This window comes from Triturus cristatus, chromosome 3_1, assembly GCF_964204655.1.
Source record: "Triturus cristatus chromosome 3_1, aTriCri1.1, whole genome shotgun sequence".
Lineage (NCBI taxonomy): Eukaryota > Metazoa > Chordata > Amphibia > Caudata > Salamandridae > Triturus > Triturus cristatus.
Genome location: NC_140583.1, coordinates 140,265,671 through 140,292,673, shown reverse-complemented (window position 1 = coordinate 140,292,673; position 27,003 = coordinate 140,265,671). Strand labels below are relative to the sequence as shown.

General features: G+C 44.1%; 1 protein-coding gene across 1 annotated transcript in view; it reads left to right on the top strand.

The window, feature by feature from the left end:
• The window catches only part of NADSYN1 (NAD synthetase 1), a 199,914-nt gene that overhangs the window by 68,337 nt on the left and 104,574 nt on the right, over nucleotides 1-27,003 (top strand). Inside the window, exons 9-10 of the mRNA XM_085643580.1 lie at nucleotides 2,743-2,874; nucleotides 4,276-4,350. Coding sequence (XP_085499706.1) covers nucleotides 2,743-2,874; nucleotides 4,276-4,350 — 207 coding nt within the window. The remainder of the gene's footprint in view (nucleotides 1-2,742; nucleotides 2,875-4,275; nucleotides 4,351-27,003) is intronic.

The window sequence follows — 27,003 nt, the reverse complement described above, 5'->3', positions numbered from 1 at the left end:
TTATCCCATATCGCAAGGGAACACTTCTTGTCCTCTGGGTGGTTAGGGTGTACCTTCGGGGTGACAGATCAGGTTTTGAAAGGAAGGTATAGGCCTGGCAAAAGATTTATTTTGTCAGATCGAAATGGCAAATTAAAACTGCACCGCAGGCTGCAGTAGCAGGCCTGAGACATGTTTTAAAGTGATACTTTAGGGGTTGGCACACTGATGGCTGCAGGTGCACTAGTAGCTTTTCATTTACAGGTCTTCTGTACAGATAATACCATTCACTAGGGACTGGCAAATACATACATTGTGCCAATCAAGCATAGGCCAATGTTGTCCATTTTGCAGGGAGAGTGGTAAAGTTCACAGAGTAATAACGCCAACAAAATCAAATTCAGCAAAATAGGAGGGGGTGAAGGCAAAATGTTCAGGGAAAATACCACATCAAGGATGTCTGGTCTAACAGTTAGACATTGTAGACCACCAGTGCCCTATCCATGCCATGTCATCTAAAATGCCAATATAACAAAAAAAGGGGGGGGACTAGGGGCTAGTTGTGGTTCAGTACCCGTGCTCCCTGTGTTAATCTCAATTCAAACAAAGGGTAACTGTTCCAAATCTGGGTGCAATAGTCACCCACATCAAAGTGAAAGGGAAAAGAAGTGGGAACAAAAGCCTACGTCTAAACCGCACAGACTAGAGGCAAGCGCAAGTCTTGTCTCTTGATGCCCTCACACATCCCTCAACTGTCTTCGTCATGTCTGTTGATCCGGTTTCACCAGGATTTGTCTGGAAAGGTGGTCCTTGTTCCTGAGCAGTGTTCCTCTCATTCACCGTTGATACGGTCCACAATTCTTCTCCCTCTGGGACGCTGATCAACATCTCTTGGGAGGCTGACGATTTTACATCGAAGTCCGGTTCAGGTCCGCTTGCTGCCCACACCTCTGTCCAAACGAGAAGCTGGATATAAAGGGACTAAATCCATTAGACTCTACGATGTTTCTCGTAGGAGAGGGAGAGTGAGTACTTCATTCCCTAGGGGGGAGATTCCAAGTTGGAATCGCTGTTAAAGTCCCGTCCTCATGACACACATGTAATATTCTGTTTGATGTCACGGTCCCTATTGTTTTATGATCTAAGTTTAGCAGTGAGCATGGCCTGTAAAATGCCGTCTTGAGCAGGTCTGCTTGGGAAGCATCACTATTTGTTTTACAGTAAGGCCAAATTTATCTTCACCTTATTGTACAATGTCAGTAATCTGGGACAAACTTGGCCGCAAAACAATTGTAAGTCTCTAGGGACAACCTGTCTAATCTGGGTATTTTTCCTTTCCACCTATCACCTATTGTCTCCTGATTTGTTTCCAATAAAGATTAAACTAAATATGTGACATTCCTGGTACTATTTCAGGAGGATAGCAGTGCCACCCCCATTTCCGAACAGTACAGAATGCTATAGCTAGATTAATATAAGCCCACGTAGCCGGAAGCAAGAAACGCTGAAAACGTTTTATCCCTAAACTGGTAGCCAGCCGGCATCAGTGCTAATTTCAAACTAAAGTCCTTGGTTGCAGAATACACATCTAAGATATTTGTATAAATTCACTTTCTGTTAACCTGATAAATTGTTACTTTCATCTGAGCGTTTCTTTGCTCAAACACCCACACGTCTGTTTGTTTTGGAAGTAGACATTGCTTTGATCTCCGACTAATTTTGCTTTGAAAATTGGGGTGTGTACTAGCAATCCGCTATGAACCATGCTGTCTTTTGGGAATAGTTTTGATATCTGACTGCTTGATGGAGTATCTAATGAAGGCCTACGTTACCACCATTGGCCATCTCTCCAGTGAATGCACCTTAATTTGTGCCTGCGCATTTATGTACATTATCTACAGAAAATCGAAAAAAGGTGCAAAGGGTTGTGTAGACTGTGAGAGTCTAGGGGTGCAGAAACATATGTTTCAATTTAGCATGGTAATTTGATGAGGACACATAGAAAAACTATCTTGATTCCTAATTAGCAATCTTCCAATGTTGAACTTATTTCGCACACATTAAAACTTTTATTTTGCTCTTATCGTTTCTCTGTAGACGTAGTTCTCCTCAGTTGCTTATTTAGTGGTGCCTCCGTGATCCCAACATTAAGCGACACTGGTCCCCCTATGTTTCCATCATCACTGAACCCACAATGTCCTGTTTTCAAGCTCCACTCAGTATATCTCAATAAGGGTAACTAACTCAATGCACCAGCAACCAAGGCACTAAAAGGCAAAACACAGAGAGCTGGCATACTGAGTGACACCATCTGTATTGGTGCTAATTGCTAACTGGTTGTGTGTGTTTTTTGTACAAAATCAAATATTAATTTATATTACTGTTTGTCTCAGTTTTGATCTCTAGAACACTGAAAGGGTGGCTCTTTACAAAGGCAATTGGGTGCATAAGTGAACAGCAAGACTTTTGTTTCACAATTTCAAAGTTCTGTCTTTAAAAATGTGAAATTGATTGTTTATTATAATGGAAGATGTACAGCACAATCTGGTATGGAAGATGTACAGCACAATCTGGCTCTTATCTTCATTTTTTTTACATTTTGTTAAAAAATATATTTTTTTGTAATTCTCTCTTTAGGGAATCTCAAGTTTAAGAGTATTATTGATCCTATATTTAATACCATTCACTGCTGTCTTGAATAACCCTACATGTACTGCATGATGGGCGCACATTGATAAACACTGCTCTCTGGTGTGTTTTCAGAATGGTGGTGTCTATATACTGGCCAATCAGAAGGGCTGCGATGGTGACCGCCTCTACTATGATGGGTGTGCCATGATTTCTTTGAATGGAGACATTATTTCGCAAGGAGCCCAGTTCTCATTGGATGATGTGGTAGGTTGCCTTTCTAAGCATGTTACATCTGAGAGTAATCACGATGGCCTGGGTTTTCATGTTTTGAAAGTTAGTTCTTCGTGGATTGTTGATAACAGCTTCACCGTTGTTTATTCCTTTCAATATTTATGTGACAAATTAAAGATATGATTGATAGAATTAAGGTGAAACATTCAAATGAATGTATTGATTATCAGGAATCCCCCATCTCTTGCATCCTCTCTTAACATCCCTTCGTAAAAAATGTATAGCCCCGTGTACATGTAAAGAATCTCATACGCCATATAGTGTTGTGTTTTCGTGTCCCCTACTAGTCTCACTGTGCTTGTTTTAAATACTACAATGGATGTGCCAGGATTACTTTGAATGGAGACATGGGTGCTTGTTTTAATTACATACTTTTATGTAGGAAAGTGAACGAAAAAACCTAGCAGTAGCTATTAAATAATGACTGTTAATACATTTTAAAATTAAATGCATTTCGCTAATCTGAGTATCTGTAAACGAGTGGGAAATGGGGTCCATGATCCAGTGTGGGAAATCTGTAACTGTAAAAGTAATCGAATTATTATCGCTGTGTCTGTCACTTGGCCCTGGCTTTATAATGTCGGATAGCAATGAATATGCAATGTGTTGGGGCTCATATAAATCTTGAGTGACATCGTGCAAGATCACAAGGGCAGCACAGACCTCACCTCAGCATTGTGGTAGCTTTCAAGAAAATTTTAGAGCTCCCTCCCACTCTTGAGGAATATTTTCAAAAAATGCTCCCACAAATCCGCCAAATTCCCTTTCTGCTAAACTGATAATGCCTGTTTGTCTACCATATTGAGGCAGCTGGTTGGCAATTATTTGCTTTACAACCCACCCTAAAACTAATTAGCACCGTCCCTGATGGGCAACATGTTTCCTTCTTTTGCATCTGGGACATTTTGCCTTGCATGGAAGACCTTTTCTGCAAAATTCACCATCGGAAGTCCCCCCTGAAGTAAAGTGGGCCTTCTTTCATTCTCGGATTGACGGTCATGTTGCGAATGAGCCAATGGCAAAGCCAGTCGAGGCTCCACTGTTGGAGACTAAGCAGGTTTTCTGACTTAATTAGATGGGAAACTGGGGAGAGCAGTGCATCTTCGCCGTAGGGCTCCGAAGCTAGTGTGCTTGCATTTGCTTCATCTTAAGTTGTTAATATACTTCGGTGTAGGTTGTTTTGGGCACACTGATAGCCACCTAAATAGTATATTTCTACTTTCCGGTTATATCCCTGCTAGTCTAACATCCAGCATGTCACATATGTGCATGAATTTGTTAAAGTGGACAAGTGGACTACACTGTTTCATTAGGAATGGAGTGTACTCATTGAATGGAGTGTACTCACTTTGATGATGTAATCTCTTTCCACAGGAGGTCTTGACTGCAACATTGGATTTGGAAGACATCAGGAGTTACAGGGGAGAGATTTCCTCTCGAAGCCTGGCGGTAAGAATTCAACCCGAGGACCGCATTTGTGCCTTCTTTAAACTTCTTTTAATACTTATGATTTTGTCCTTCTGTAAGTTTCTTTCAAACTACTGTCTTGGGCAACGTATGCGAAAAGAGTCTAAACTTTTTAATAGAAAAAAACTGTATTTTGAAGGTATACTGATATTTTGTGCCTGCTACACAAACTGATATCCATTTTACTTGTAGTTGCTTCTGCAGGCGTGCTCCCAACCGTCGGTGGTGCACGAGTAGTAACGCGCAGACTGCACGTATCACAATCGTGCTGGCGCTGTGGAGAAGAGATTGGTACTACAATCCTTGTTTTCCAAGTTTTATTCAGGCTGCAAAAAAAGTACATCAACTCTTTTCGCCTGCATGTGGCAGCTTTGGTCATGGTGTTGGCGCCATTATATTTCATATGCTATATACTCGTACACATACATAAACCTAGAAGTAACCGAATACATGCTAAACGGTCACAATCTTATAACATGTTAGAATCAAAAGGTTGTATATAGACAGTGCAGAATATATCAAATAAGTGATATGCTAATCAGAGAAAAAGAAGAAGATATCAAACATAGCTCATAGATTCATAGTTGGTAAGAAATCACTGTATTTAAACTTATTTAGTTAATAATGTATATAAAACTAATGCATGATACATCAGACCTAATTATCAATTCATAATTTGTACAATACTGTTGCAAAATGAATCTGATTTCGTATCAATTTCTACATATCCTTTTTTCATAATTTCAATTATTCATCCATTCATAATGTGTACACTATTGTAAAAAGATAAATCTAACTGTACCAAACTCAGCAATAATTGATTGTTTCGTAATACCAAATCAGTATTAATTCACCAACGTCCCATTCCATAAGTGGTTAGTCATATTCCTGTTTGCCTATTTCTTGCTCTAAAAGTGAGCATCCTTTCCAACCTCTTACGTTCAGCCCAAGTGGGTTCAGATTCCAAGAATTGTTCACAAGTCCCATGAAAAAATGGCATTTAAAAAAATGTATATACAAAAAGACATACATTATATACCACAATTAATTCCTACGCATATAACTGTTAATAAAAATTCCCTCTTTTACAACTAATTATTAAAACCATTTCCTTACAATCTCATAATGGCACACAACTCCCCAGACAACACTCTTTTTTTAACCTAAACAAGTATGTAGTTCTTCATCTATGTTAAGGTCATGGGATCTCTAACTGTCCATTTCTAGAATAAAACGTGTCTCCAGTCTCCTGGGCTCATACTCTCTATCTCCTCCCGACATTGCCGGTGCGCAAAAGAATTATACAGCAGCATAGGGTGATTTTAAAAATCAGGATTTTAGCTATCCTGTGGCAGACATTGCAAAAACTATCATGAAGGTGATGGTCCTTGTTGAAGTATAGTGGTATTGCATAGACATCCATGGATTTGAGGAGAGGAGACAGAGAATGTGCAGGATTTCTCTACTGACCACTTCCAAGGCACAGATTTAACCTTCTTGGAAGGGTCATAAGTTGTGCTGCCCGACTGGAATCTGACAGTGACCTTCTCGATGCACACACATCCTAATAGCATGCATTTAACCAACTAAGCAATACCAATAAATGTAGATTTCTTTAGCTTGCACGAAATCTCAAGGTAATATTATTTTAATAGACATGCAGACTAATTTAGAATTTATTTTCTTTAAAAATTAGTTCTTAAATCTGATTAAATATTCTCATTATCTATTCAACATGATCAATATGTAACCAACAATCCAAATACATTTTGTATCATCTGGTTATTTTTCACTTTGCATGGTGCTTGAGCCGCAGGAGATCTTCTTCGGAACACTGGCTAGCACAGAAAGCGAGGGAAGATAGTAGGGAGCAGGGAGTACAGTCTAGCTGGATAATTAAATCACCTTATCTTGAGCTCAACAGGTTGTCTTCTCAACTCTTCTGAACTTCATAGAGTAGAGGGAATAACCACAGTTGTTTTTAATTGAAAGATTTAAATTGCTTACATTGATTTATTATTGAATATATAGTTCTATATTTTCTGTACATAAAGAAAGTAGACTTTCAGAAAATATTTTAGTAACAGAGGTGACTGCTAATAGATAATCGTTAATAAATGTTGTCAGTGGCTCACACCTACTCTCTCTTGACCTTACAAATACACATTTCATCTGGATTGTCCAGATCATCATGCCATCCCCTTCATCATCTAACATCACAAGCGGTCACCCAAGGCCCTACATAAGCCTACGAAGAGAACAACAAAATCATCCAAAATACCCCGTCCACCAACCACAGAAAGTATTTGTCCTACTCTCGAACCCAACTACTAAATCTCTCATCACTGCGCTAAGCCACACTACAGGCCTGCGTGCATCCACTAACCATATCAGACCATTGAAATCGGCCCCATTGTGGACAAAGGAGCTTTCTACTAACAATGGAAAAATCTATCACATTTATAAACTATATGATCACCCGAAGAACTCTTCGCACTAAGAACTGTCTGATCAACATGCAAACTTAGCATCACCAAAGTATTAAGATTTCATTCAGATTTCTATCTAAATAACAGCACCTAAGTATATGATATGAGCAAGGTAATTAAACCTGCATTCGCTGCACCAAATGAAGAAATATTTCGACCTCAACCACTAATTTGTTGATTACGTCCCTGATATTTATCAAAGCAATGACAGAACCAACAACCCCATAATTCCGCCTTGAGATGGTTGTAAGATCAGTGTGGCCCTACAACCATTGTCAACTGTTTCTCAGCCACCATTTACTGGGATAACATCATATTGTCATATGAAACCTGTACCCAAACCCTTTATTGCTGTATAATTGCTGGCCTCTCAGCTAGTGAACATTCCCATTCCCACAATAAATTTTCAAAAGCTAGCCATATCGTATTCCTCCAACACAGACTACATCTAGCTACCAGGAACAGGGCCGGACTGGGACCCAAAACCAGCCCTGGCACAGTGCTTGGCCAGCCCCCCAGGCGTTTGGGGTTGCGGCCGAGCTGTTTACCAGGGCCGGTTTCTGCCGGATTCGTTACAGCGGCCGATATTGCAGCTATGCTGCAAAAATGGCCCTGTGACAAAATCGGCCCCCAGGGGCCCAAAACGGGCCCCCAACTCTGGCGGCCCACCGAGGAAATGCCCAGTGCCCGCTATGGCCACTCCGGCCCTGACTAGGAACCTCTCTAGTTGCTTCATGAGCCATTCCCTTCCTAGTTGAAATATTGAGCAGTTGTATTCCAGCTGCAGACAGGTTATTGTTGCCCGCTGGTCAGTGTTCCACCCTGCATGCAACAGCGACATGGCAGCTACATAGGTAGGTGATAACACCCTCTGTGTCACCAATAGAAAGACACATTAAGTACTCATTGATCAGTTGAGAATGTTTCATGCCGTAGATCATCAGGTCCTCTTTTCCATTCATTTCTTGCAAACCCTTAATGGCAGAATCTCGAATGGTTTACCTCATTCTTCTCAGAAGCAATGATTGCTGAAGATGGAAAGCTTCTAATCCTCCTTTCCTAGTTAAATTTGAGGGGGCCCATTTTTCCAACCTCCAACATGTGAACTTTGACCTCTACCGGAACACGGGAAGGTTTTGCTGGCCAATTCATCAAATTGTCCATGGTCAACTACATTCATCAATTATGTTCATGCTCTGTGGAAATTATGTTTCAACCAAAAGAGATTTGGCTCCCATCAACAGTTTTATTTTTGTTTTTAATAATTTTATGAACAATTGAACAACAGACATAAAGGATACATAGTCAGCTCTTCTTAATAGTGTCAAGTTGTTGCATTAGCCATTGTTATGACAACATCCCGCTGCTATGGATCCCGCATGTGAACCAAGACCAGAAACGTTTTATGAAGAGCAACTTATAACACGAAGAAGTCATCGCACACAGTGGAGAGGGGGGACAAAGGGAAGGGGAGACAGTTGTGAGGTATTGCGGAGTCAAGAGATGTATAAGGCAGTATTGTCATATAGCGTATCAGTGTAACGGTGATGAGGGCCAAGGCATGAGAAGGGAACCTAGACTAAGTCGGCATTGCGCAGCTGAGGAGGTGGATACATAGGAACTAAAAAACGTAAGGCTGCGAGTGGCCTGTTATGTGCAAGGGGCTAATGAGGAGCCTGGGCTGGGGGGATTGGTGCTACGTCCATGTCCAGGCGGAAGGATGGCGCCGGTTCCCATCGATAGTTAACCGTCTACATTGTAGGTTTAGCCTTGCTCACAGACATGGCTTTGGATACATCACTGTCTACCATGTCACTGGATACCATGTCTCTCTGATTCGACATGCACTCCGTTCTCTGCTTCAAAGATCGTCGTCGAAGCGGTTCACAAACAGACGGGTATCAGATGAGCCTACTTCCAAAGGTGAAACTGTTCCATCCCATCTCCAGCTCATGGTCCTTCCCCACACTGATTATAGCAATATTCTTCTCGCCATATTCTCTTTCGTACAGCGCTTCATCTCCTCTAAAGTGCTCATAAAGAAAACATTCAAATTGATTACATGCATTAGTTGCAGCCATTCAGCTGTACTTGAAACGGACACCAGGCCTTCTTCAGCACCAGGATTAGTACCCAGTACTTTACATTTTTAATCCGTTCACTTAAAATTTGAGTGTTCGTACTGGTTAATGTGCTAGGCAGGAAAAGGTTTTATCTACAATGCTACACTGTTCCATGAGTATCTGAAAGTTTTATATTTCCAAATTGTGATCATTTTCTAATGTGTTTATAACTCCGGTTTCTCCTGTATTTAATATATCAGTGGGGCTTGCATGCCGCTCAGTTGCTGATCCACTCATCTTTGTGCAGATCACTTAATTAATCCACCATTAAGTTTTGTATGTGGATCAGCTGTCTGTGTGGATACATGTCCACTTCTGTTAGAATTCAGTTTGTCGTTTAAAAAAAGCAAAAAAGGTTATTTCGGTCAGTCTAGACCTTAAAAGTATCAACATGCATATACATAAATTATTGCTGGTTGCATATTTTTCATACATTGATTTCATCAAGGCAACTATTTAAAACATGATCGCAATATACATATGTAATAAAATTGTTTAAAGGAAGCTGTATCTGTTACAAAAAAGATTAACCAATGTGCCTCAAACCACCTACTATTATAGGTTGGTGAAATTCATACTTTGGAACAGTCCTGACTACTGTTCGCTGGCCATGGTTAGGGAGTCTCAGTAGAACGATTTATCAAGTTAGACGATACCTATTGTGACTTCCTTCCGTATCTTTCTAGCAAACTTTAAAAGTGCCATGTGCATATACAAAGATTATTACAAGTTACATGGACATTATTCATTATAATTGCCAATACATACATTAAAACATGATCCAATTTTGCATATGTAGTAAAATAGATAAAAAAGACTATCCATTAAGAATCATTTGAATTTAAAGATAAAAGTTTTGAAAGACGATAAATCAGTATGACCCAAACCTTCTGCTTCTATATGGTGATGCACAGTAAGCTTTAAAACCGTGCAGGTTGCTGTTCACTGGCCGTGGTTAGGGAATCGCATTAGGACAAATTGTCAGGGTTTATGGTTTTGATCGTGCCTTCCTTCTGATTCCCCACATATGGCTTTGGAACTTAGCAGTCGCACAAGCAAACAAGGGTCTTGCATCAGATTTTAAAATGCGGAATGTCTCACTATGGTCCCTAGTGCCCAGTTGTTTGCATATGGGAACAAGCCATCTGCTCCTAGGAACTGAGTATGCTGGGCAGCCAAAGATGGTATCAGCACATTGGTCCCTCACAAGGACAATGGGAGAAAAGGAATAAATTAAGGAATGAGTGTGCTAGAATGGGGAGTGGTACTCCTGTGTGAGATATATTCCCGCTGCTCTCAATGTTACATGAGTTGAGAGCAGCGGGAATATATCTGTTCTTTCCCCTCTTCGTCTGCATAAAGTGCATCTCCATCCCCGTCCAGATTTGAGCTTAACCCAGAGGACCCTCTAATAAACCTATCCGGGTACCAATGGGTTATTTTATCTTCACTCACACCCACCGCTTGGCCCACACACCCACTTGCACAAGTGCGGCAACTCCTAAAAGATCTCCACCAGAGAGCCCTCCAGTAGGGCCCGTGAGGGACTGCAGTGCCACCCCCACGAGGAGCAGTGCCCAATGATGATGCTTTACACCCAAAAGGGTGTGTGAGGACACAACACACACAGGAGTGCCACTCCCCATTCTAGCACACTCATTCCTTAATTTTGGAGACACCTATCTTGACTCGCCACCGACCTGGGCTGCTGAGCTTTCACTTTCCTCTAGGAACTGGTACCATTTATAGTATTTTGCATTGTCTTTAGGAGCATTGGTACAGGACCTATTTCCAACAGCTGCTTGTCCCCCCCGCCCCCCCGCACCCCCCTCTTTTGAATTGTGGTTATAGAAAAGGAATAAATACAGAAATACAATTAGATCTATATTATGCTGTCCAGCTGGACAGAAATCTCTTTAATGTAACAAAAATTGGGACAAACAATGAAGTGGGAACACAGTCTTACATCAAGTAAGAAACGGACAAACAGGCTCAGTCAAAACTTAGTGCTTGAAATAACTTCATCAATTTGACAAGCACAAATTAAGGGGGACACCATTACACATTTGAAATAGTAATTATGATTGTGTTAGGGGGTCAAGGAGTCGACGACGTTTCAAACCCATACCTAGAATTGCTGGATCATCATCAGGAAATTAGGTTACATGCCTGAATAATTGCCAACTGCAAGAATTCGAGGGCCTGCAGTGGGGCGGTGAACGGATTTCCGAACGGGCTAAATAGCTTGTTAACCGATAATAGGCAGGGATCCGCGAGGATTGAACGAGTACGGTCAGTCGAACCGGGGATCGATGAGTCAGGCGAAGCGTAGGTAATACATGCCTCTTCGTGTACCGCTCAGTGGCGGCGTGTTCAGAACGGGAACCGGGCAGCCAAAGAAAAGATAGCCTGCAGACTCGCAAGGGTCATAACAACATGGACAACCCTTACTGGCCATGTCATTACCTGACCATTAGCTTGTAAATGTGTTACGTTATGTTATGTTATAAGTTTATAAAGCGCATCTGTTACCCGTAGGTGTCCTGGCTCTAGGGAAAAGTCCTCCTTCAGCTGAGTGAGTTGTCAAATATGACTACTAGTACGCAAATAGCCAAGTTTTAAGTGCCCTTCTAAAGCTGAGATGGTTAGAAGTGCCTCTAAGGTACCGTGGTAAGGTATTCCAAGCCTTAGTGGCTCCGACCAAGAAGCTCCGGCCACCCCAGTTTGTTTTTTTCGCTAGTGCAGTTGCTGCCAGTTTAGCCTCGGCAGAGCGTAGTGCTCTTCTGGGTGTGTACCAGCGGATGTGCTTGGTCAAGTATGAGGGTCCCTCACCATGGAGTGACCTATGCACTATGCACATGGCTTTAAATAAAATACGTTTTTTTACTGGAAGCCAGTGTAATTTTTTTATTTCGGGTGAGATCGATGCGTACTTTGGGATCCCAGAGATGAGACGAGCTGCTGCATTTTGAAGTAACTGGAGTTTATTCAAGAGCCCTTCCCGAATATTTAGGTATAGGCTGTTGCAATAGTCCAGTTTTGAGAGGGCAAGAGCTGATACCACTGTTCTTACACTCTCTTTGGGAAGTAGGGGGGGATTTTTTTTACAGGACTTTAAAGTAAATGAGGTGGCGGACACCACTGCATTGACTTGATCTCTGTAAGAAAGCTGACAGTCTAGCATTATCCCTAGGTTTTTAACTTTCCTGCTGGGTGGCGGAAGTGGTCCCAAAGAATCTGGCCACCATTCTGGAGTCCAAAAATTAGGATCATTCCCAAAGAGAACCACCTCTGTCTTGCTGGAGTTCAGCTTGAGGCAGTTCTGAGCCATCCACTTGCCAACCTCTGTCATACAATCATGGAACCTAGAGTGGATGTTCTGTTGTACTTCCGGGAGCAGAGACACCACAATATGGGTATCGTCGGCATAGGAGGTAAGATGGAACCCAAAGGATTCTACCAAAGGTGCTTGCTGTTTGACATAAACGTTAAATAGTGTTGGACTAATGGAGGAGCCCTGCGGGACCCCACAGGGGAAGGAGAAGGGTTTGGCAGTGAAATCTCCTAGGGTAACCGTTTGTACTCTATCCTTCAAAAAGGAGTTAATCAGGTGCCAGGCCATGCCTCGGACTCCAATTTCCTCTAGTCGGTCCATCAGCAACCCATGATGGACCGTGTCAAATGCTGCTCATAAGTCCAACAATATCAATGCCCCTTTTCCTCCTTGATCTAGGGTGGCTCTCATCTCTCCTGTTGATTTAAGGAGTGCCGTTTCGGTGCTATGTCCTGCTCGGAAGCCATATTGAGTAGGATCAAGTGCCCGACCTGCCTCCAAAAAGTTGCTGAGTTGGGTGTTCATGATTTTTTCCACGATTTTGGCAGGAAACGAGAGCCTAGAAATAGGCCTAAAGTTGTTAGGATCATTATTATCAAGTTGCGGTTTTTTTAGAAGTGAGAGGATTGATGCAGTTTTCCAGTCTAAAGGAAAATGTCCTTTTGTAAACATGGCATTTATTACAACTGCCAGATATTTTGTGACTGGTTCAGGTGCCAGCTTCAGCACTGATGCAGGGCATGGATCCAGTGGAGATCCTGATCTAATATTAGTCAGGAGATTCCCTACTTCAGTGACTGTGATAGGGGCAAACTGGAGTAACTGATTTGCTAAAGCAATCTGATTATTCTGATCTACCGTGCTCAGATAGGAATTTTTGGATACTTGTGAAAAGGTGGAAAATATCACATTCACCTTGTCAAACAGATGGTTGGCTATCCTATCGCAAAGCTCTTGAGAAATGTTTAGAGGAGTAGGGTGAGCCAGCATCATAACTGTATTGAATAATTCCTTTGAGGAGTTTTTTGCCTCGTTAATTTTAAGGGCAAAGAGATCTTGTTTAGTTTTGAACACCAGATTTTTGTATTCTTTCAGACCTACTTTGTATAGTGTTTTCTCTAATTTGTCGTAGTTCCTTCTCCAGTTTCTTTCAAGCATTTTGCAGCTGAGTTTTTTTTCCCTGAGTTCCTGCGAGTACCATGGGGATGATGGTCGTTTCCTGGAATTCCTACTTTTTCTTAGGGGGGCCAGATTGTTACTGGCAGCTTCCAGCCATTTAAAATAACATATGGCGGCTTCATCTAGATTAGTAGGAGGAGTTAGAAGGGTATCGTGTAGCAAATTGTTTAAGTCCTGTCCCTTTACCTTATTCCATGGGCGATATACCCTGTGGGCTGTCTTACCCTGAATTGTGTCAAGAGAAGGAGGGGTGACAGAAAATATCACGGCATTGTGGTCGGACCAGATAACAGGAAAGGTTTTAATGAAATTAAGTTGTTCATTATTGGAAAATATTCCGTCTAGAGTGTGCCCTGCTTTGTGTGTGGGCCCTGGGACCAATTGTTTCAAGTCAATTGAGTTCATTATATCAGTTAGTGTGCAAGTATCTGGGTCTCCCTCTTTTTCTAAATGAAAATTAAAATCCCCTAGGATCGTGTACGATCTTGATCCTAGTTCATTTTCAACCCAGCTACCCGCCTGAGAGAAGAACTGAGATTTTGGGCCAGGAGGCCGGTAGACTAAGGTCCCTTTAAAGGTATATCGATGGGAGAGATAGAAACAAAAATCCAGTGTCTCACATTCTGGCAATAGTGAACCCTGGAATATAGCCTTTAGTGAATCATGAAAAATTAGTGCGAGCCCCCCTCCTTTCTTATTCACCCTATTAAGAGAGTGGCAGCTGTACCCAGGTGGTATAGCATTGACCAAATCTGGACCTGAAGCCTCGTTTGTCCAGGTTTCAGTAAAAAAAGCGATCTTAATTTCCTCATTTTCCAGGAGCTGCGCACATTCCAGACTGTGTTTTACTAGTGATCTTGTATTAAGCAGGAGGCATTTGAACATCTTGTTTTCATGCTCTTCTCTGAGTGTTTTATGCTGGAGCTGTGTATTTATGGATGCATGGTAGTGATATAATAGTATTCTGGCACTACAGTTAGGACAGAAATTCTGGTCTAATCCAGGGAGTGTGTTTGGGAATATTCCGATGCATCCAGAGTTGTAAAGCTTGTTATTTAGTTCGCGCAGCTGACGGCTTGAGTAAGAAATCCGTATCTCACTCATGTTTGTAGGACCGGTATTGGGGCTGGCGCTGGTTGCGGATCGGGTGCGGACGGGCGCAGACGGGCTTGCCTTTGGCGCACCTTCGGCTGTTCAAAGGAATTGTGCCATGTCTAAATTGGATGTAGAGCTTTCTATCAGCCAGGACCTGTATCAGATCAAGGACGCTCTCCAATGATCGCTGCACTTTAAAATCAAGGAATTCTCCTGTTAGTCTTCCTAAATTGCTGTTCCTGATCTCATTTCCGAATACCCAGTCTCAATACATAGATTTTAGTTGTTTTTTATGGGAGGGTCTTGGAGATGGATGCAGCCTCCTTGTACCCCAAAGTTTTTTAGGAAAATGTTTATATTCCTTATCCAGTCAATCTTCTTTTATGTGTCTAAAATACACACTTCCTCCCAGGCTGAGGCATATGGGTGCAGATCTGGAGTTGAATTGGAGTCTCAGCCCAAACAAAAGAGGACGTAGTTTGGCCAAGTCCTTTATGGATTTCACACCCATGTCTAATTCAAGAGAAAGTAATGGTGTGCTTAGTGGGAGAGAGACCAGGTTCCTCAAGTTCCTGTTCTCAGTTATGGTGAGGCTGTCCGTTTTATCAAACCCCCATAGCTCACCCCATAGAGAACATTGTTTACTGCTTTGGTTTTATAGATGTCTAAGGCTGGAGCAAACGGTTTTGTATAGGATCCTGAGTGTTCCTTTCTCAAGGCTCCAGCTATCTGTCTAAACTTTAAATTGGTCTTAGTCAAGTGTGGCTTCCAGGGCCTCCCTCAGCCAGTTTTACTCCCAGATATTCAAAACTGCATACCCGCTCCAGCCTAGCACTATTTAGAGTAAAACAACCTCTAAAAGATTTGTGTGGGTTAAGCATCATTAGTTTCGTCTTGCTAGTATTTATTTCTAGCCCCCTCTCATCACAGAACGCTTTAAATTGATTTAGTAGCGTCAGCAGCCCACTGGGTGTTTACGAGACAAGTAGCGTGTTGTCCGCAAAAAAAGAGTGTGGTGATCTTCATGTTCCCCAGGGAAGGAGCGTCATCTGATGTTGTCGCTAAAAAGTCCACAAACTGGTTAATGTATAATGAGAACCATGTGGGGGACAACACACAGCCCTGACGAACCCTGGTTTACAGTGATGTGATCGGACACTTGGCCATGATTGGCCCAGCGTACCCTGGCATAATTGTCTTCATGAACACGTAAAATCAATGCCAGGATCTCCAGGGGCATCCCTGGTCTTTCAGCACCTCCCAGAGTTTTCCACGTGGCACAAGGCCAAATGCTGACTTCATATTCACGAAGGCAACATATAGACGCCCTCTGCCCAAAATCATAACTTTCCAATAAAGGAGAATGAATCTAAAAACCTGGTCAATTGTGCCAGTCTTTTGTCGAAAACCGGCTTGGAGTGGTGTTAATATATTTCCTTCAGTCATCCAGTCCTGAATTCTAGCTAAAAGGGTGCGACTGAACACCTTCTGGGTGCACTTTATTAGGCTAATAGCCTCATAATTGGCTGGTTTACTACAAACCCCTTTTTTAAAGACCGGTATGACCTCGGCTCCCCTCCATGACTCTGGAATTTGTTCTCCCCCCTGCAATGGCGCTGAAGAGTGACAACATATAATTTGACCTGTTGTTTTTTTCGTATCGGAACAGATCACTAGGTATTCCATAGGGTCCCGGGGCTTTTGCAGCCACAGTAGATTCAATTGAGGTTTCTATTTCCTCCTAAGTGAAGTTAACCCTCGCTAGGTTTGGTGGTAGATCTAAAGGAGGCATCCCTTCGGAGCAAATAGTGAAAGCCGAATAAAGGGCTCCAAAGTATTCCTGCCAGCCCCCAGCTGATATATTGTTAGCTAGTGCAGGTTGGCTTCCCAGGTTGCCCTTTCCCACAAAACTTCCTATATTCTTTCATTGAACATGCCTCCCCAATTTGCTTCCACCTGTCCCCATCCCAATTTCGCTTAGCCTCCTTTAAGGCTAATTTGTATAGTCTCCGTAATTCTCTTACTAGGGGTATATTTTTGTTTTTAATGGCTCTAACTCGTTGATGCTTTAGGGGTCTACACTTGCTTGAGAACCATGAATTCGTTCTGGTTAAGTCCCCAGCGCTATGTTTAGTACGTTTAGGGTTTGCTACAAAGCATGTCGTAAGCTGCTCAAAAAACATTACGTGCAGCTTACAAACGTCTTCCAAATCTCCTGCGGCCCCTGAAAGGGATTTGATCTCTCATCGATGCTTGATTTTGCTAAGTTTGGTTTCATCCCCAAGAATCAAGGGCCATTTAAGATGAAGCTTATCACTAGTGGCTAGTAGCTCTTTCGTAATCAGATGACTCCTGGAAGCACTAACTTTCCCCTTCCACGGGGAGACTAGCTCTAGACTGAGTGGGTTGTGACATGTCGAGTAATATATGCCACAACCTGAGGTCTACTAGGAAATAGTTGATGCGACTTGCTCCTGTTGGGCCAATGAAGGTTAATTCATCTCCTCTATCCGATGCGGTCCTGCCATTAGTGGCCCTTAGCCTATTTTCAATGGCCAGCGCATTTGTGTACAAGGCTGCTAGAGACCATTTCTTATTTGAGGTATGGTAAGCAGAGGGACATTGCAAAGTTTATCCTCATCATTTACTTCAAGGATATCATCCTCATCCAGTGGCTCGAAAGTTACATTAAAATCACCTCCAACAATCGGGGGGTGTAGAGGCTAACATTTAATTTCATTTGTAAAACTTTATTTCGGTCAATATGACCATAAAGGCATTTACACAAAATATGCACATCCCATCTATGTTAAAAACAAGTAAAAAAGGAATACAGACATCAAGTTACATTGTATCTAAGTATATAATATAGCCTACAAAGATCTAATTTGCAGTCAGTCCTGGTATTACGGTCTGCAATTACCTATATATGCAGTATGTATGTTCAGTTTATAATAACAAGATGTTTTTTGCTCTTAGTCAGTCCCTTAGATAAACTCAAAAACGTTAATATCTACGTTTACATGAAGTGCTTAAATCGGTCAGTGAGACGATTAGCAGCATAAATGGTTACGTTAAAGTGCTGGTGCATAATGTAATAGGGAATTTGCAGAACCTGAAATATAGATAAAAAGTTCGTATAAAACCAGTTGACTTCAATCAAAAAGGAATTAAAACCATTGGTTCGAGGCATATGAGCTGCAGATTATACACTGTGCATAGATCGCCATCTGGTGTTGGGCCCGGATGTTTGCAGTTTGTTTTTCCTATTGGAAAGTGTTTGGGAGTCACGAGGTCGGTGACTCCTCCTTTGGTTCGTATTGCGCATGGGCTTCAGCTCCATCCTCAGATTGTTTTTTTCCGCCATCGGGCTCGGATGTAATACTTCGCGCTCCGGTTCCGACCTTTTCCAGTTCAACGATCGACGCAAAAATCCTCGCTCATCGAGATTCTTCAAATAGCAAATCATCCTAATCACCTTCTACTTCGACACTTCTTCGATTCCAGTCGTCGACGGCGGCCTTCGGGCCTATCCCGGCTCCGGTCTCGGCTGATGGAAAGAACTCCCTTCAATAAGTGCCCCACGATGTGGGTCCAAATTCCCCCACACCGATCTTCATGAGGTATGCAACCACTGCCTCTCACCTGAACACGAGGCTTTGAGACTGTCCCGCCTGCAAGTCTTTTAGATCGAAAAAGACTATTCGAGATCGAAGGGCAGGACGCAGCATGGCGCACTTCTCGACCTCAGCTCCAGTCGACATCTTCGGGGACGACGTCAAAGCTCCGGGACAGCAGCACATCAAAGAAGATGACGACGACCTCGTCCGTGCTTCCGAGGCCGACGACTCAGATGTGGAGGACATCACCCCGGTGCAGAGGGTCGTGAGTACTATACCCCCTCCCACACGCGGGCCGATACCCAAAAAGGCTTCGGTCACGCCTTCGCGCCTAGGCAAGACCAAGGACACTGCTTCTAACACCCCACCTTCGGGTCCGGTAAAGAAGCCTATTAAGCCTTCCGCCAGCTCGGGCTCGAGCCAGCCTACCAGCGGTGCCGAAAAATACCCTTCGGCACCGAAGAAAAAATCGGCCTCCACCTCCACACCGAGCTCAGCACCAAAGACCTCGGTGTCGAAACCCGCCCTCTCGGTGCCGAACAAACATCATAAGGCCCTCAGCGCCGACACTCCAGCGCCGAAGCCTCTCTCAGCACCGAACAAAAAATCGGAGGTCCCGAAAAAGAACGGCACAGACAAGCCCAAAAAGCCGTCGGCCCCGAAAACCTCGGCGCCGACCGAACACCCAGGGTCGCAAGAACTATTCACACCGGATCCTCTGCAAAAGACACTAACCAAGGATCCAAAAACTGGACATTTGACTCTGTCTTCAAAAAAGAGACATTTGGACAATCCAGCTCCACTTCCAAAGAGGAAGGACACTGCTACCTCCCCTTTCAGAGTGCCTTCCCCACCTCCTCCACCCCCTCCACTCTCCCCACCTCCACCACTCCTGCCTCATCGCTCTCCGACCCTGTCTCCAGACCATGATGATCAAGGGGACCCTTACTACGATCCAGCAGATGTGCCACAAGACCCCACCCCTACTGGATCCCCAGACCCATGGGATGACTATAACAATCCGGACATCCCAGATGTCCCACAGGATGACCTATATCCATCCAGGCCATCCCCACCAGAAGACTCGTTAGGTTTTCACCACCTACTACAGAGGGCGGCATATTACCACGGGGTAGAGCTACATACTGACCCAGTGGAGGAAGATTTTCTCCTAGACACCTTCGATACTGCACATAGGTCTACTGCTATACTACCTATGCTAAAAGGAGTAATCAAACATGCACCAGAGGTTTTTAAAGACCCAGTCAGAGCTAGGGTCCTAAACCCACGTATAGAGAAAAAATATAAAGCCGCACCCACAGATCCTGCATACATTAAAGGCCCTGCACCACTGGATTCCTTAGTGGTATCTACAGCTAGGAAGAGGTCAAATTCTCAGGCGTCAGGCGAAGCACCACCACCTGACAAAGAGTCCAAGCTCCTAGACGCGTCAGGGAAGCGCACTGCGTCACAAGCCGCCAATATATGGCGTATCGCCAACACTCAAGCGCTATTGGCCAGATACGACAGAGCGCATTATGATGAGATAGAAACCATCATGCACCATCTCCCTGAAAAATACAGAAATAGGGCTAATGAATTGATCCAAGAGGTGAAAACTATAACTAATACCTCTATACGCTGTGCCCTAGATGCGGCAGATACAGCCTCCAGGGCCATAAACACCAGTGTCCTCCTCCGTTGCCACGCCTGGCTTAGAGTTTCAGGCTTTAAACCTGAGGTGCAAGCCTCTATATTGAACCACCCATTTGATCAACATCATTTATTTAGTCCAAAAGTTGATGAAGCCCTCGAGAAGATGAAGAAAGACACTGATACGGCGAAATCCATGGGAGCCCTACAGTCACACACTCCTAGGCGCTCCTTTCGCCGCACTTCCTTTCGGGGCACGGGTAGAGGCTACTCCTCAGATAGCGCATCCACGTCCTACAAATCCCCTCCTCAGTCCACCTTCACAAGGGGTTATCAAAGAGGCGGCTACAGAGGAAATAATAATAAAGGCAGAGGCAAAACAAATACCGCCCGCTCTGCCACACCGCCTACCCAATGACTTTCCCCTACTCCCTCCAGACGATCCCACTCCGGTCGGCGCAGAATACAAAATTTCCTTCACGTCTGGGAGGCCATCACCTCAGACAGATGGGTGACCCAAATTATTCATTCAGGGTACTGCCTAGAATTAACATCTACCCCCCCAAACATTCCCCCAGGCAACGCCCAATGTCACAAGAACATGCCACATTACTAAAACAGGAGGTAATCTCCCTCCTGCAAAAACAAGCCATAGAGCAAGTCCCCATCAATCAGCAAAATGTAGGGGTTTACTCCCTGTACTTTCTGATTCCAAAAAGAGACGAGACTCTACGACCTATTCTAGATCTCAGACCTCTAAACACTTACATACATTCAGACCATTTTCACATGGTAACCCTTCAACAGGTTCTTCCACTCCTCTCCCAGAACGACTTTCTCACCACACTGGACTTGAAAGACGCATACTTTCACATCCCGGTACACCATGTTCACAGAAAGTACCTCAGATTTGTAGTGGACGGGCAACACTACCAGTTCAAGGTGCTCCCGTTCGGGGTCACAACAGCACCAAGGGTATTCACCAAGTGCCTAGCAGTAGTGGCGGCACACCTCAGAAGACAGCTTATTCACGTCTTCCCATATTTGGACGACTGGCTAATAAAAGCCACATCCTACGACCAATGTGTGCACCACACCGCCGCTACAATCCAACTACTTCACCAGCTAGGTTTCACGGTGAATCACCAAAAGTCCCACCTGATACCATCACACTTAAAACAATACCTCGGTGCCACCATAAACACCTCAAAAGCCATAGCCTATCCCAATCCTGCCAGGATTGCAAACATACAAGCTCTGCGTCAGAAATTCATACTTCAACACTCTCTCCCAGCAAGAGTGTTTATGCAACTGATAGGGATGATGGCCTCTTGCATTTTCATAGTGCCTCATGCAAGACTCCAGATGCGGCCACTCCAAGAGTGTTTAGCGCGCCAGTGGAACCAGGCCCAGGGGCAACTGACAGATCTGGTGTTGGTGGACGGTCGCACCCATCGCTCTCTGCGGTGGTGGAACACCACAAACCTTTCCAAAGGTCGACCGTTCCTGAACCCGGTTCCACAAATAATCCTAACAACAGATGCATCGCTCTCCGGCTGGGGAGCTCATCTGTTACATCTCACAGTACAGGGCACATGGACGCCGCAACAGAAGTTACTCCACATCAACCATTTGGAGTTACTGGCAATCTTTCTAGCCCTAAAATCCTTCCAGACGCAGATTTCAGGCAAGGCAGTCCTCATTCGCACAAACAACATGACTGCCATGTACTACATTCAAAAACAGGGGGGCACACACTCTCCACAGCTCTTTCAATTAGGACAGAGCATATGGAGATGGGCAATTCCGCAGAAAATCTTTCTCCTGGCCCAACACGTCCCAGAAGTACAAAACACCGTGGCAGATCTGCTCAGCAGACAAACGCAACAGATTCACGAATGGGAACTTCACCCACAGGTTCTTCACCCGTTTTTTCAGAAGTGGGGGCATCCACAGATAGACCTATTCGCCACTCACGAAAACAAAAAACGCCCAAGCTTCGCCGCCAGATATCCACACCCATTGTCCAAAGGCAATGCGATATGGATGAACTGGTCAAACAAATTTGCATACGCTTTTCCACCTCTCCCACTAATTCCATTAGTGGTGTGAAAGCTACAACAGCATTCCCTCACACTGATCATAGTAGCTCCAACATGGGCCAGACAACCGTGGTACACCACACTGCTGGAACTCTCGGTAGTACCACACCAAAATCTGCACCTCTCACCATGCCTCCTAACCCAGAACCATGGAGAGATCAGGCACCCGGACCCAGCTCAGCTCAACCTTGCGATCTGGCTCCTGAGGTCCTAGAATTCGGATACCTTAACCTTCCCCCTGATTGCATGAATATTATCAGGGAAGGTAGACACCCTACAACTAGGGCATGCTATGCTGCAAAGTGGAAAAGATTTGTTGTTTACTGCCACAACAACACAATCAACCCTCTAAATGTGTCCATACAGCACATCATATGTTACTTGCTCCATCTACAAAGGTGTAACCTAGCATATACATCCATTCGGTTACACCTCGCAGCAATTGCTGCTTACTTACAAAACAGGCAGCACCTATCACTTTTCAGGGTGCATGCCATCAAAGCCTTTATGGAAGGCCTCAAAAGAGTAATTCCACCCAGAGTACCACCCTCACCTGTCTGGAACTTAAATATAGTTCTCACAAGGCTAATGGGACCCCCTTTCGAACCATTACATAAATGTGAGCTGCAATTTCTCACATGGAAAACAGCTTTTCTAGTGGCCATCACTTCCCTTAGAAGGGTTAGTGAAATACAAGCACTCACTATTCAGGAACCTTTTCTCCAAATGCATCAGAACAAGGTTGTTCTCCGCACCAACCCAAAATTTCTACCCAAAGTCATTTCTCCCTTCCATCTAAACCAGTCGGTAGATTTACCAGTCTTTTTCTCACAACCTCAAACCGTTGCGGAAAGGGCTTTACACACATTGGGTGTTAAAAGGGCCTTACTTTACTACATCCAAAGAAAAGAACCTTTCAGAAAAACCAAACAGCTGTTTGTCTCTTTCTCTCCACCACATACAGGCAACCCTATTTCTAAATCAGGGATAGCTAGGTGGATTGTAAAATGCATACAGATTTGCTACCACAAAGCAAAACGAACGCTATCTGTTCCCCCTAAAGCCCACTCTACAAGGAAGATAGGGGCTTCTATGGCTTTTCTAGGGAACATACCATTAGATGACATCTGCAAAGCAGCGACATGGTCAACACCGCACACTTTCACAAAACATTACTGTGTAGATGTGCAAACCAAGCAACAAGCTAGTGTGGGCCAGGCTGTACTAAAAACACTGTTCCAAACAACTGCAACGGATGCCGGTGGTCGCCTCTAGGGTTGGGTACTGCTATATAGTCTATGCACAGTGTATAATCTGCAGCTCATATGCCTCGAACGGAATATGCTACTTACCAGTGGGCATCTGTTCTTGGCATGTAGAGCTGCAGATCTATACACGCCCACCCGCCTCCCCGGCTACCTGTATCCGTTCCAGTCTATCTTATTTAGATACAACACACATGGGTTTCTTTACTGTTATTACTATGCTCCATCTTTCCCTGCTGGCGAAAAACAATCTGAGGATGGAGCCGAAGCCCATGCGCAATACGAACCAAAGGAGGAGTCGCCGACCTCGTGACTCCCAAAGACTTTCCAAGAGGAAAAACAAACTGCAAACATCCGGGCCCAACACCAGATGGCGATCTATGCACAGTGTATAGATCTGCAGCTCTACATGCCAAGAACAGATGCACACTGGTAAGTAGCATATTCCTTATAGACCTTTTAACGCCAGTCCCACTTCTTGATAGTTTTATCACCAAGTGATGTATACCTTAGATTAGATACATTTTTCAAAATGCTGCTAAAAAAGACATACTAATAAATTCCATCAGTTAAGAAGCGGAACAAAGTATACGCCAGTTAGAGATTAACTATTGCATAGGGGCTCATCTAGAGTCTGTAGGGTGACCGATTTACCCCCCTCTCCAGTGCTTCTGGCATACACATTATAGATGTCTAAAATGTAGCCAGAATCGTCTTTCAATCTGACAGATTGAATACCAGGGCAATTTGTAGGTATCTCCTTGACACTACAATTCAGTGCAGTGCTAACCCGTATCATCATCCCACCAGAAGGGCGACCTTTACTAGATGCTAGTGCAGGCTGATGAACCTACATGTAGCCTGGCAGGAAACTTGGGTTAAACTCCAAGTCTCCTGCAGGATACATACGTCATGAGAATGCACTAGCTGTACCCAGAGAGGCAAGCTCAATTTGCTTTGAATTCCAGCCACGTTCCATGAAATTAATTTGAGTAAGTTGGGACATGTAGGTAACCCTAATGGAATGTGGGAAGGATTCTCAAGGCCAGTTTTTTCACCGATAGATGACATTCTGTTGTCAGTTATAGCAGAGCCCTGGCTGTGTATTAAATATTTCCCTTGGATGTCGCTGTGGGGTGTAGGCCCTCCAAGCAGATCCTTGTTTTCCAAAAGGTCTACATGAGGCACTAGTTTCTATAGGCATGCATGTAGGGCTGTGCTTTATTCAGTCAATATCTGCTAGGGGGGATGTTGAAATTAGCCTGTTGGTTTTTAAGGTAGAGTTGCACGAGTGTGTATGAGTTGTCAGCCGCTTCTTGAATTGGATGTTGGATGTAGCCGGGGGAAGAGGCCTAGTTTCCGGGGCGATAAGATCGTACACTAGCCTCTCATCAGCTAGGGTCAGTTCAATGGCATCTGTTGATTAGTTGTATAAGATACATTTTTTTGCACTCAGTATGTCCTCCCTAATCATGGATCTGCATTCTTCAGTGGATGGTTTTATTGATTATGGATTCCTCAGTCTCTAGCCTTATTGTGTGGTTACATTTAGGAACATTGTTCATAAAAATCTGTTTCCTATGCAGTAAGCGGAGTAGCAGGTCCTACCCAACGTCGCGGGCTATTGCACCTTGCTCCTTCTCTACGTGAAAGATGGAGAGGGTGGGAGTGTCTTAACGGTGCCTCTGATGCAAGTTGAACTGGCTTACCCCTCACTACATTTCCAGCTGGTTCGGCTGTACCATTGCTCGAGCTGGTGTTTGAGATTGCTGATGGTGAAGTGTGATGAACGGGTGGATGAGATAACTGATTCCTGCACGATGCTTCCCTCGTGTGCTCTATTCTAGCTAGTATGCCCTGGTTATTGGAATCTCCTAGCCGATCCAGCAGCCTGTGGATAAGCCCCGTTAGTGTCCCAATGGTGGTTTTCAGGTCACTGACCTCCTTATGTAATTCAAAAACGGAGATGCCAACAGGATTAACCGGATGGGCATCGCCAAAAGGGGGAGTACTTCCCTTTTTGGTCCCCCCACTGTCGCTCGTGTCCTCAGTTACAATGCTAGTTTCCAGTAGATGTTGTAATGGTAAAATTCTATTGCTGCATAACAACTCAGTAGTAGAAGAGGGTAAGTCAGTGATCACGTTTTGTGGAGCAACCTGAGTCATACCGAGGCTTCCTGAAGCTTTCCTACACATAGAGGGTATGCGACCCCTCTTAACCGGGACCTCATGTCTCGTGGCGAGTTTAGCACCAGACACAGCTACTACATTAGCCGGAGTTGGAGCCAACAAATCTTCACACTCAGTCAGTCAATCATCAATGCCACCCTCCTCTGGTGAACTCTGACCCTTTTTGTATTTCTTGAATTTACTTTTCGGCCATCAAGTGGGTGGGCGCAGAAATGACTATGTATAAGTTAAAGTGATTTTCAGACCCCGACCGTTGCCCCTCACGTTGCACCCACTGTAAGCCCACACTTTTTTGGGCTGTCCATAAAAGCTGGTTTATATGTGCATTTTAATATCCGAAATAGTATGCTTACTGAGACAAAGTAGCTGTATGAAGAAGGTTTTTTTGAGAGGCGTGTTTAACCAACACAAACGTTTTAAGTGGTGCATTGACCGGGCTTGGTAGAAAAAGGGGTTACGGCAGAGATGAATCTCACGCAGGGACCGGTCAACAGGGGTATGTTTGGAAAAAAAAATGTGCTCAGGGGGAAATAGCTCTGGTATAACATTGTTGATTTTGATGACAAGAGGTCCCGTAGACTATAGGTTCTGCTGAAATATCCTGTAGACCAGATGAAGTCTGGCCTACAGGATATCCTCTTCAATGCATACTTGGGACCTCTGATCCCCCTAATAAAATCTTATGGGATCGAGGTAGTTAATTACGCGGACGATATACAATTGATGTTCCCCCTGGAAGGAGAGCAGGCAAAATTTCCAAACTTCCTCTGTCCGAGTTTCGACTATGGCCGGAGGATCCTCCTATAACCGCAGTAAAATCAGTCCGTAACCTGGGGGTCATGATGGATAAAGACCTCCAGTTACAATTCCAGGCCAATAAAACTATTGGCTCCTGTATCGTCTTGCTGAGAGCTCTCCGCCAAATCCTCCCGCTCCTCCCTGATGAGACTAGGTCTCTGGTGGTCCAGAGTGTGATCCTGAGTAGACTGGACTATTGTAATTCACTGTACTTGGGTGCCCCCCTTTTCATTGTACAGGGATTGCAAAGAGTTCAGTCGATGGCGGCAAAACTGGCTCTCAGAAGGCGACGTGAATCATCTGTCACGCTGGCACTAAAGGACCTCCATTGGCTCCCGGTTAAGAGGAGGATTGAGTTCAAGTCGCTGGTTATGGTTTATAAGGCCTTACACAATCTCGGCCCGTTGCCTCTGCGAGATAGGTTCTCTTGGTACCAACCGACAAGGTCCCTCCGCTCCTCTAGACAGAGCCTGGCAATTGTTACTAGAGTAAAGCGTGCTAGGATGGGAGGAAGGGCTTTCAGCACGACGGCAGCTCGTCTGTGGAATCAGATGCCCCTTGAGCTGCGACAGGCTAAAACATTGTTGGGCTTTAGGAGGACTCTAAAGACCTGGCTTTTCCGTCTGGAATAGTATGGCATCAATCCTGACTCCCGGCTAGACGTTTCTGTGTTGTCCCCTGTTGTTGTGTCTCATAGCGCCAGGATACCCGTTGGGTGGCAGATTCGCACGTTACAAGAGTTTATACAATACTACAATTATACAATATGATTTTCATCTATCTGGTG